Source organism: Neolamprologus multifasciatus, chromosome 16, assembly GCF_963576455.1.
Source record: "Neolamprologus multifasciatus chromosome 16, fNeoMul1.2, whole genome shotgun sequence".
Taxonomy (NCBI): Eukaryota; Metazoa; Chordata; class Actinopteri; order Cichliformes; family Cichlidae; genus Neolamprologus; species Neolamprologus multifasciatus.
Window position 1 is genome coordinate 9,640,386 of NC_140454.1, and position 12,742 is coordinate 9,653,127.

The following is a 12,742-nucleotide window of genomic DNA, read 5'->3' on the forward strand; positions in this document are numbered from 1 at the left end:
CACACCCTCTAAGTTTGGCAGCCTATTTTAGCTCCCATCACCATCTGTGAAATGTCTCTCTGCCTGCTGCTTCAAACCCTCCACCTCTACCACGTCTACTCATCAGTCCCAATTTTCATACATAGCATACTGTGAAGTTATGAGTTCACATATGAGTAACCTAGTGACAAATGAACAAACCCGGGAGAATATCTTTAAAAAAACAAATAAAGATCAAAATATTTTATTCACTTTTAACTTTCCCAAGGGGAGATGTCCCCAAACCAATCACTGGAGCCAAAATGATGCTTTTTCATGTTGATGCTGATGTGTAGCCTTGCCAAGACCAGCCTCAAAGGTTGCAGAAAACAATTGAGGCTTGGCTATTTAAAGCCATGTTATGGTACTTAGCTTGATGCGCTTGATTACAGTTGGACAACAACATGCGTGACTGGACCAATGTTTTTGATTTTTCATTGATAAATAGCCATTTCATGTGGGTAAAGTAGATAAATTCAAAGCGTTAGACCTAATCAAGCCATACATGCAAAACACAACTTTAAACACTGTCCATTCCTACAAATAGACACAGACTGAAAGAGTGAGGCACAATCACAGCAGAACTCCAGCTGTGTGGGCTGCCTTACACAACAGACTGACATGAGGATTGCCTTTACTGGCCGACAGTAAAAATGTCTTTAAAAAAAATTAAGAAGAAACTAGTTAACCTGAGTAAGTAGTGAGACCTTGGTCAATAACCAAAGCTCACCTCCACCAAATCAAATTGAAATTCAAATTTTATTTGTCACATACACAGTCATACACAGTACGATATGCAGTGAAATGCTTAGACAACTGCTCGTGACCTAAAGAAAAAAAGAAAAGGCTATGAATAAGATAGGAAATAAATATGAAAATTAAAAAGGGTAAATTTAACTTGGAAGGAATAAAATAAAATATAAAAATTAAGTTAAAAATGAGATAACTGTACAACACAAATTAGAATGAAGGGTAAATTTAACTGGGAAACAATAGGATAAAATATATAAATTAAAGTTGAAAATAAAATAACTGTACAACAAAATACACAATACACAGTATAGAAATATATAAGAATGTATGAAGAAATATAAATATATATATACACAATAACAGCAGCTGTACAAGTATTAACTGGAAATGAGGAATATAATGTCCAGTGTTGTGCAATCCACATTGCAGTGTCTTGTGCAATGCAAATATGCACTGTAACTGATCTCTGATTACGCACTAACGTGCCTCTCAGAAACCTCTGCATAACATGAGCTGTGCTGCACACATGACTGTGTCATGTTGAGGAGTGGGTGTGTGCACCTGATCCACAGGAATATGACTTTAAGGCTTACAGTTGCTATACAAGTGTTTTTGAATGAGATTACAATCAGTCGATAAAAGTTAGTGCCACCGACCTAGCACGATCTCCATCAGGTTAACATGACCTGGTCCCTGATGCTCATTTTGTGCCTGTCATTCACAGAGGAAGTTAAGCTATGGGATTTTTCAGCGTCGGCTTATTTCAGTAATTCACCGTTGTCATCACACTGTATATAGATATAACACTCTCTCTGCGTCTCAGCATAATTATGAATCACCACATATCACCACACTGCTAATGCACTCTAATCTGACTCTGTCAAACCAGGAAAACCAGGTTGAGTTCTTATCTAATATAAAATCCATTATAAAAGCTATATTTTGATGTATTATTGTTCTCCTTTAATTCCATAAAAGATATTTATGCATCATCTTTAGCTGTAATAAAAGGTCGTGTCTAAAATCATTCCCTGTTTGCTACATATTGTGTTACATATAATTTGCATCAACTGATTAGAATGTCTTAATTAAGGATGAGAACTTATCCGTGTAGTGCCCTTAAGACTGGAACGACAGAACAGAAAAGAAGAGAAAAGAAAAATGTACTTACAGTCTCACAAATGTGCTGAATTTAGAGTTTCCAGAGTGATTGTTAAAGTCTGAACAGCCTATGGTAATGACACAATGTGCAAGCGTGTGTTCATTATGTCAGTTACTGTTCAGCTTTGAGTGAACTATCGGCTGTCTATTATACCAGGATTAGTAAATGAGTGATTTCAGACACAGCTAATGTCGGCTAAACTATAACTGTTCCAGTAGATCTTGCTACAGCAACTGAATGCTCATTGTCTTTGAAAAACACAACCGATGACCTCCCAGGCTGAAAAATAGATGTCATGGAAAGGTGAAAAAAACATGGACTTTCATGTTAAAATTCACTGAAAAAATGGTTTTAACCTCTATGCATCATTTCACACTTCATATAAAACTGTACACTCACTTTTTTATAATTCCTCCATTTGAATGAATTAGAAGCTTAAGGCTTAAAGGTCGTTGGGGCATTGCTTTACCTCCACATATCTGAGCCACTGAACTGGACTTCTTGAGCATGTTTAAAATAACAGATTTTATGAAGTTTACAACCAGATATGAAGTACAGAAGCTTAAACACATATGGAATCTCTTACTTATGTTCATATGAAAAAAAATAACACAATATCCACAGTACATCTCAGTTTTTCAACACGATGAAGAAATTCTGCTGTAGTAAATGAAAGAAATCTGTCAGGATGACTTTTTGGGACTAAATTGTAATTAATAGATCTGTAAAATTACATAAAAAGTACCTCATTTCCCAAAATGTCTTGTAATAAGAAAACACTGTAAAATAAAGTCCCAAACATATGTCCTTCTTCACATTTTCCAAAGCCGTCCAGTGGGATTTTAGGATACTGGGAGTCTCTGTCGGGCTAATTTGGCCCCCGGGCTTTCTGTTTGACACCACTGATTTAAACAATGACACACAATTGAATTAAAACCCTCGTTTTTTTGTTTTTTTTAATACTGGCGTCTTTAGCATAAAAGGATTTAAGGATGGATGATTCTTACCAGTCACGCGAAACTGATAAAACCACACACTGTAATGAATGAAATTAAGAGTTGAATGCTTCATGCGTAGAGATGTTTGCTTAGATTAGAATGAATATTCCAAGATTGTATCACGCTTAAGGCAAAGCTTTGATGCAGTTTAAGCAGCTCCGTAAGAGCAGGAAAACACCTTTGAAGAACATGCTGAACTGTAAATACCTTATAATACCTGCATTGATGCCAATTTTCATTTATTTCTCCACAGAGTCTGGGTATGTTTGGACAGCGTGCTTGATTGGTGCTTGTCTCATGCTAAAGTAATTTTGAATTTCCTGCTCCAAACAAAAGACAGATTACTACGCTCCGTAACCACAATTTGGGGTTTAAAGAAGCACCACAGAACTGAATGGTTGATGTCAAATTACTGCGTAAATCTTGGATAAATGTGTTTGTGTGCTGCTGTTGCTGCATGTCCCACTCATAAACAGTAAGCTAATGATGGCACCTTAGCGCTGAGAGACAGGCAGAAACCAAAAGAAGGAATTAAGGGAAAAAGGACGGCAACGTCAGTGGAGAAAACTTCATTTTTAATGACAGTGGGAATCAACGTTTTACCCCGCCCTTTTTCTTTCTTTTGCTTTCTACCAGTATATGTCTCTGTCTGTCTCTTATCTGCGGTCCACGCCTTGTCTTCTAGGATAAATAGCCTCATAAATTTCTTATTCTCCCTTCAGACCACTACAGACAGACAGTGATATAAGAGTGATGGTGTAAGTGTGAATACACACTTTTGAATGTGTGTATGCAGTCACACATAGTGCATGAGGTCAGCCCTTTTCTTGAGTAAATACATGTCCCAGTGTGATGCTGGGTGCACGCTAGTGTGTGGGTGTCAGCATAAATGCGTGCCCGTACACGAACGTTCAAAAATATTCTGTGTGTTATATAAAGGTCTCAGTGATTCAGTGTATCTGCAGATTAATGAAGCTCTGTTATGTTGTGTGTGTGTGTGCGTGCAGGTTCTGACCTGAAAATTAAGCAATACCAGTGTGGAAACCACTCTGCACTTGTCTTTTGGGGGTTTTTTTGCACAGATACTCTCACATGGAGGCAATCACAAAGTTACTTATTTGAAAAAATGGAAATTCTAAGGACAGACTCAACTCATAGTGTAAGAGCACTAAGTAAGAGCAGAAAAGCATACATCCATGTCTGTGCACATCTGCATACATATTCTTTCCTCATCAAAAACACATTCTGCATCTACATGTAGGAAACACTGCACCATTAATTAATGGCTTTTCAGTAAGATGAACATATAGATGGATGCATGAATGGATGGGCATAAAGAGATTTCGGAAACTATTATTAAGATCGACTAATTTATGAAGTGAGCAATGTGGTTAGAAAGCTTTGTCTCAGAGTTCAACTTGCCATATTTATATGACTTGTATTAACATACTTGGCCCTATACTTTACAACTGGTACAGCATACAAACATGTACATTAAGGTAGGACCAAGCATCTGTAGACACTTCTACAGATGCTTTAAAGGAGCAAGCATGTGCATGCATGAATATGAGTGAAACTGAAGAGCTTGTGTCAGTGGTGAAAGGTTAGGTAGATGAAAAAGTGGCACCTGGCCAAACCTGCCAAAAACAGGGAAGTGTAAAAACAACAAATCACACAATTAAATGTCAGGTTGAGTGACTATAACTGGTTGCAATATGCAGGACAGCTGCAGACACCAATCTGGCACCATGCGTGCAGATAGATGATGAGTGATGTCTCCTATGTATCTTTGTCTGCAGGAATGATGTCAGCTATACTGTAATGGAGCAAAGTCAGAGCGACGTGTGGAGGCGCCACGCTTACTTGGGCACTCACACATAGCTCATAGTGTGCTTTTCCAGAAGTATACAGTAGAGGTATTAATGAGTATTACAAAGGCAATAAGCCGTCGTGACATGAGCTTTGTTTTTTAAACCTGTTAACCACCTCCAGCATGAACAGATTTCCTTCTTTTTTCCACTTCACACTTTAGTCAGAACCCATTCTGTTATGCTCTATAACCATGTCATAAAAACAAGGTACTTGGCACATACTGTGCAAACATCTACGCCTATATAGAGCTAACGTAGTATGTACACTGTTTGGCAAAGCAGATATAGAGAGCCTTTTAGGCGGCTGTGAACAAACTCAGTAGAGCCCATGCTGTTTGCTGAGACTGAGCACAGGGAGAGTCTGTCCAAGTCTAACCTACAGTGGACTCAAGGTGACCCACCAAAGAAGATATGACTATTGACAAATCTAAACCAGAAACAGGCAGAAACGGTGAGCTATGGGTGTTTTCGAGTCTATAATCTCACACAAAGACGCTTGGGATAACCTAGTGATATGTTTTAGAGCAACCAATGCAGATAGCTCAGACTCCAAAAATTAGTCACTGATATTGTACAACTTCATGATTGGTCTCCATGTTATCATTTTTTCAGGCCATGTTGCATCTTCTATCTTCATGCCTGGTGCAACAAACACAGATCTGCAGCTAATGCTCTCTGCATGTGGACGACTCCAATATGCCAAGAATGTTTGTGTCTATGTGCACATGTGGGCACCTAAACAATGCTGTCTCAGTGCTCTGGTCTGAATGTTCTGACCTACACTAAGGGTCAAAGCTATTGCATCATCAGCACGACAGCCAGCCATTCATAACCACCCACCCTGGGTACAGCTGGGTCATGAATTATGGAGCTGAAAATATTCCCTTTAGCACAAAAACAGAAATGTTTCAGCTCATGTCTTCTGCCAGAGTGAGGCGAGCATGCAGAGCAACTTCCAATGGAGAGTTGCTTTAAAATAGAGGTGCTGCCCCTCTGTGGTGTGGAGATTAACTGCAGGCTGCAAGCGTTTCTAGTCATTGTATTTGCCACTTTGTGGAATTCTATAGAGAAACTTATCAATGAGCAGTGTTGGGGAGTAACGGAATACATGTACCGCCGTTACGTATTTAAAATACAAAATATGAGTAACTGTATTCCGTTACAGTTACCGTTTAAAAAGGTGGGATTTAGAATACAGTTACTTTGTTGAAATAAATGGATTACACGGCGGTATTTCCCTGTTTCATATTGTGGCGGGTCAGGACTGTTTGGGTTTTGTTTGACACCTACTTCTGTTGTTCCAGGCGGCAGCGTTACGGTTGCCATGGTTACAGGGTGACGCTCTCTCTGCCTGTTTCCTGGGTGAGAGAGGCCTTTTTGTTGTTGTTGTGCTAAGCTAATAGGCAGAATGCTACCGGTATAGCTCTAAAGAATGTAGCATCATAGCCAGTGTAGTCCGTGCTGCAGGGAGAATGGACTGCCATACACGTTATGTGTCTGTGAGCGAGGGAGGGAGAAAAAGGAAAAGTACGAGCTGTCATCGAGCAAAAACGGGAGCTGGAAGCATGTAAATATAATAATAACCACTGCAGCCAAGAAGAGTGCCTGACGAGCCCAGTTGTAAGTAAGCTATTAAGACTCGACTGTACACCTTGTTCGTGTTTTCCTCCAAAAACAATAAGTTCCGTTGGAGCAGCCTTTCAACGCCTCTCTCTGTCTCTCGCTAGCAAAGTTGACCCAGACAACAAAGTAAAGCTAGTTTTCGGCTACGAGCCTGACACAGAACCCACCGTATTAGCCAGAGGTCCCTTTACTACACGGACCTTCAGTAACAGTAATAAATCACAGCAATAGCACATTCATGTAGTTGTAAACAGCATAATAATATATTAAGTAATCCAAAGTATTCAGAATACATTACTCTCATTGAGTAACGTAACGGAATACGTTACAGAATACATTTTAGGTCATGTATTCTGTATTCCATAATGGAATACATTTTAAAAGTAACCTTCCCAACACTGTCAATGAGCCATGTAATGTGCTCAAAGACACTCTGTTGTATTACCTGTATGGGTCTGCCGTCCTCTGAGCCAATCATATTCCTCCATTCCATCAGTGAGCGCTGCAAGGTGTCTAATCCTGTCTCCCAGAGACGGATGTACCCGCCCATATCCACCGTGACGACACCTCCAGAACCAAGAGCAGCTATCAGCACATCACACTCTGACACCTTGGACACCCAGTTGGTGTAGGGCGACACAGTCTTTGACCTGCCAATTACAGATACAAGAAAAGGTCACAACACAGAACAGGAGGTTGATTTAGATAAGCAGGGACCATTGAGTTTTTATTCCGCTCTTTTCTATTCCAGATCCTATGCAATTATAGTAATGATATTTATTATATATAGATCTTATACTGGGCCTTGGGGCAGGCTTTCAGATCATCCTCTGAAACAAATGTTTTATCTCTTTCCACCCTTTAAAGCTGCCCCTCTTAAATAGATGATGGGAGGGGCTTCTGCGCTTACCGGCAGAGTGGTGTACTTGAAATGACAATTTTCACATATCCTGAGTTAATTTTTTTGGAACCTGGTCCATGTTAAATATGAGTATCCATTTGTCTAAGAGACAAAAAAAAGCGTAATATGTCCTCTAAAAAAATGGTTGAACACATGTAAGATGTAGAGAAGATATATTAGCACTTTTGGGGTTTTTTTCTTTTATAGTGCAATGCTGTCACTGACCTCTAGCTGGAGCCAAAGGATGTAAAGTTACATTCTTGTTCTGAAAGTACTGCAGAATGAGGTAGTAAGACACCAGCTGTTTACCTTGGAACAGGAATATATTTGAGCTTCTTGGAGTTGAGATCAGTCACCTCCAGGTATGCCGCTGTCATTGGAGGTGTGACGTCTGAGTGGCAAAGAAAACTAATCTTTAAACTTTTGAAAACTTTCAAAACTTATGTTTCCTTATAACCTTTATGTAAGGTGAACTCTGACCTTTGGGGTACAGCTCTTTTAGGGGGACTTTGTTAGGTGGAAGAGCTCGAACCACCTGATTGACCGGGATCAGACTGACACAATTCTCCTGTTTGGCCGTGGCGCTCCGAAGCCCTCCTCTGAAGAATGCTTGAGCCCCGCTGTCACCACTCTTTATCGCTGATAGGTTGACGGGTCTTTTAAAGCTGTACACTTCATTAGGTGACTCATCAAGAGAAGAAATCCGAAGGAAAACGTCACTCTTAAGCCATCGGTCATACGCATTAGAGTAACTCACTCACAATGCTCTTTGTTTTCAATTAACATCTTCTCTAACTCTTTCATTTTTTCATACATGAATCAGGCAGATAAAATACAGACTCAAAGCTAGGCCCTGTCTTAGCTTTGACTTTCAAATAAGTTCCAAAAAAATGCTAACACCACATGACCCCGCTTCCCTTTAAGCTCTATAGAGTTAAACTAGATATTTCTACTTCTAGTAGAAACATAAAAAGAAAGAAGACAGGAAACTGGAAAAAGAATTATTATTGTCACACAAATTTCTTCACCAAATTCCCTCATAATCTCACCATGAGATCTGGGAAGCCGACGATGAGCCGCGCGTAGGAATCTGTGTCAACCAGCACACGGTTAGGGGAAACAATCTTCTGGTTCAGAGCGGCACTCAGGTTCTCGTTGGGTAGCTGCTCACATGACAGCATCTGGGGTATAGACAACTCGGCTGCCGTGATGGAGCAGCATGAGTTCGGTGGAACAGAAACATGAAAGAAAGCAGTGAGAAAAAGAAAGAAATAGCAACTTGTCCATTGGGGGAAACTGGGACTGAGTGTTGTCGAGGGTCACATCAATAAGCTGAACTCACTCGTGCTCAATATCAATTTTTATTTCTTTATAAGCTTATTAGTACAGCCCTCGCTCCTTGGGAAATCAATTGCCCTACCTCTGAACTCAACTCTACTCAATCTTTGTACTTCATGTGAAGAATGCAGAAATTACATCATTTAGAAACCTGTCAAGAAGCTCCCGCATTTCCTCTTAAGAATACAATCCACTGAAGTGTTACAACTATGAGCTATAGACTTTGTGGTCTAAATGTAAGTCATGACTAAACATTTGAAAATGTATTTAACTTATGGCCATTTAATGTATAAACTTAGAGGTCTGAAATACAGCTGTTATTAGTTTAATTCTCTCTATTTCAGTCTCCATGTTAATTGGGTCTTTAAGAACTGCTACACAGCAATACAGCAGAACATGAAAATCTGTTAAATAAACATAGGGAGATTGCTGTTTTCATTGTATACCATGGCATTAGGTGTGATTTTCCTCGGTTGGAGTCCTGCTTGATTGTCTTAGCGATGTTAAGTCAAAATTTCTAAAATTTCTAAAATTTTAACAAACGTAAAACTGAAGGAATTTTATTCGGTCTCAATCGTTCTTTTGGTACCCCAGATGTTGACTTTGCTGCTCTGACCCCTGAAAAGCTCGGTTGCTAATCTTGGGGTAAAAATCGACAGTGCGCTTCGTTTTGATGGCCACGTAAATGTGGTGGTGAAATCTTCATTCTTTTACCTCAGACGTCTGTCAGAGGTAAGCCTCTTCTCTCCAGGCGTGACTTGGAAACTGTCATCCATTCTTTTATAACCTCACGCTTGGATTACTGGAACTCCCTTTTAATAGGGGTTGGCCAGGGTGCTCTGTCACACCTGCAACTGGTGCATAATGCTGCAGCACGGTTTTTAACTGGTAAAAGAAAATTTGAGCAAATTACTCCAGTTCTGGCCTTCTTACACAGGCTGCCAATTTAAAATCCTTTTACTGGTTTGTAAATTCTTAAACAGTTTGGCGCCTGTATATTTATCCAATCTGCTGAAGCCCTCTGTCCCCCCTCGTTTACTCCGGTCAGCTGAGCAGCTGTTGCTCTCAGCCCCTAAATCGCAGCTGAAACTTGGAGGAGACTGAGAGTTCTTCTTCTTCTTCTTCTTCCTCGTCACATTAGGCAATCTACTTCAGTATTGGTCTTTAAATCCAGGTTAAAAACGAATTTTTATCCGCTGGCTTTTGACTCAGTGAGTAACTGACATTGTTAATTTATTGTTATTTATTTATTGTACTTTTTATATTTCTGCTGTACAGCACTTTGGCCGCCTATGTGCTGTTTTTAAAGTGCTATATCAATAAATTATGGTATGGTACAAAGATTATTTCAAAAGAGATTTCACTAATTACGATCAAAACGTGCAAACCTTTTAAGCGCAGTAGGACCCACTTTGTTTGTTTGTTCTTTTTAGTTTCTTTGTGGCTTTTTTAGTCCATTTAAAAATGTAATGAATATAATGTTGGAGAAAAAAAAACAGTATATCCCACAAGTGGATATTTGACATATTTAAAGAAGCAAACACTTTGAAACAGTCTCTAAAAGTTAAAGGTGATCTACATGAGCAACATCACAAGTTATTAGCTTTTCAATTATTTATTGATAAAAATATAAACGGATATTCTTGAATGGAAAAAGTAAGTGCATATTTGGCCTCCAGACGCTAGTATTGAACAACATCTTGAAGTTGTTTTGCATATTTGTCCACCAGTTACTGACATCAGCTTTCTAAGATTTATGACCACAAGAAGTCAAAACTTGTAGAGAACATATCTTTATTGCTGGACTGACGTGTTTAGGCTTGTGGCTTTCATCAGTCAGGGTCATCAGGATCATGATGACCACGAAAACCCCGAAGCCATCAGAGCTAAAGGCCACTAGTCAATACAGATTACATCTATCATTACAGCCCTCTTCCTCTGCTTGTCTACCACCACTATGTCCAGTTGATTAGGCGCCACCACTTTGCCTGTCTGTAACTGGAAGTCCTACAGGATCATAACTCGGTTGTTCTCAACAACTCAAAGGGGCATTTTCCATTTTGACCTTGGGACAGGCCATACTCAGCACAGATATTCCTGTATATTATACAGGCTACCTGGTTGTGCTATTCCATGTATGCCCTGCCTGCTAGCATCCTGGACACTGTTGTTATGTGCTGGATTGTCTCTGGGTATCTTTGCACAGCCAGCACCAAGGATCTCGCCTGGTGTGATAGACCACAACATCCCAGGAATGACATCTGGGATCTGTGTCCAGAAGAGCACCAGTCTAGTTAAAGCTAAGATACTGCGCAGGACCATTAAGCTCCCAGACCTCTGCTAGAGGTCCCAAGCTTGAATGATAAAGACAAGAAAAGTAAGATTTTTCATTTCGACTGTGTGTGTGTGTGTGTGTGTGTGTGTGTGTGTGTCTGTGAATATATACCTGAGCTTGTTCCATGGCCTGAGTTGACTGAGTCCTCACTGATGCTGTGAAGCTGACAGACTCCAGAGTCTTCAGCTGCCATGTGCATGGGCTTAGTCAGCAGGAACTTTCTATACAGTCAGACATGCACGATTATTTTAAAGTTCTATCCAGAGACCCGGACAGATATTTGAGATCCATTACTTACTTGTTAGAGTTGCTCTCCAGCAGCAGCCAGCGGTCCTCTGCCACCAGGAAGACAGACTTTAGGTTGATCGGAAGGGAGATGGAGTGAATTCGTCCCTCAAGCACATCCAGGACCTCCAGCTGGTTGCTGCACATGCAAAAGCAGCGACTGATACCACAGGACTTCAGGATGCTGGTGCTGTGTAACAATGTCATGGATGTAGTTTACCTGTCCTCCTTATAGAACAGAAGCCAGTTTTTGTGGGAGAAGTCACGACACATTTTATACCCTGCCTGCAGGCAACAATCACAGAAACAAAAACACATTAAGTTCAAATCTTTTCACGGAATGATCAGATGAATAATTGACAAGTCTTTTCATGATGCAGTCTAGTTCAATGTCCGATTTAAATCTAGTCACGTGGAAAAAATAAAGCCTTGAATGAAAAGCAAAGAGTTTACGAGCCACAAGTGGATTTAAATTTGTCTCTGGAGACGCAGAGTCTTCTGACCTGTTGTTCCTTACTGTTCCACCAGTTCGACGCTCTGCTGGAAGACTGATCACTGTCGGGGGAAATTATGAGCCTCCGCAAGGCGCCTGTCACCAAGTCCAAATGGAGCACTGTGTTACCCTAAAGAGACAGAAAGAGGAATTAAAACTGGAGAATACAACTGAGAGGAGCTTGAATTCTGGCTGGTTTTCAGGGGATCAAACACTTTTCTCACTCGGTGCAAATTATAACTTTTGTATAATATGTTTTTGGTATGTGTTTTTTAAATGATATTCTGTCTCTCTCCATTAAAATTAAACCATAAAAATTAGAGTGTTAATTTGTCTATTTGGATGCCATTCACCACTACACCACAATGCACCACTGCAGGACTTTCCCATCTACACAGTTTTCAAACAAACCTTGCTCACAAGAAAATACAAGCTCACTACACCAGCACTAGTAGTGTCATTCAGAACACTGGTTTTAACATACAGCTGCTTGTCTACAAATCACTCGGCAGCTCTGTGCCTAAACACATGTCCAAAAAGCTAAATGCATATTATATGAAATATTTTGTTATTTGAAAGACCTAGGAGTGTCTTCTCGTGTTTTAAGGTTCAAAGCAAACCTGTAGTGAGGTGGGCAGCATTTTTACAGCCTAATCACTTGGAGATCCAACACATTTGTATAACACAAAACTGTCAACACTGAATACAGTTGTCCCCTCTCCCTCTGCCATATGTCCTCTTGTCTCCTAAAATGCTCCTACAGACAACAAGGTTACAGAGAGTGTCAGCAAGCGTACTTGGAAGATTGATGGAAAAGGTTGGTTATTAGTCTGCTAAGATATTAAATTAAAAAATGTTAGAATAATTTATTTTTCAAATTAACTTTATTATTTTTGCTTTTTGAAGAGTACTTTGTGGACCTTCACTCTTATCCATGTGGTTTCTTCTATATTTTGTGGTAAATG

The 12,742-nt window shown here is 39.8% G+C and overlaps 1 protein-coding gene across 2 annotated transcripts in view; it reads right to left on the reverse strand.

The window, feature by feature from the left end:
• vwa8 (von Willebrand factor A domain containing 8) overlaps positions 1–12,742 on the reverse strand; it is an 86,750-nt gene that overhangs the window by 21,696 nt on the left and 52,312 nt on the right. Inside the window, exons 30-38 of one of the 2 annotated variants that reach the window (XM_085135524.1) lie at positions 11,788–11,907; positions 11,505–11,569; positions 11,298–11,423; positions 11,111–11,220; positions 8,376–8,527; positions 7,807–8,011; positions 7,636–7,717; positions 6,823–7,075; positions 1,758–5,874 (exon numbers count right to left, since the gene is read on the reverse strand). In XM_085135524.1, the coding sequence (XP_084991650.1) occupies positions 5,833–5,874; positions 6,823–7,075; positions 7,636–7,717; positions 7,807–8,011; positions 8,376–8,527; positions 11,111–11,220; positions 11,298–11,423; positions 11,505–11,569; positions 11,788–11,907 (1,155 nt within the window). In that variant the 3' untranslated portion in view covers positions 1,758–5,832. Of the gene's footprint in view, positions 1–1,757; positions 5,875–6,822; positions 7,076–7,635; positions 7,718–7,806; positions 8,012–8,375; positions 8,528–11,110; positions 11,221–11,297; positions 11,424–11,504; positions 11,570–11,787; positions 11,908–12,742 lie in introns of those variants that run through there. The other variant, XM_085135523.1, reaches the window with a different exon arrangement.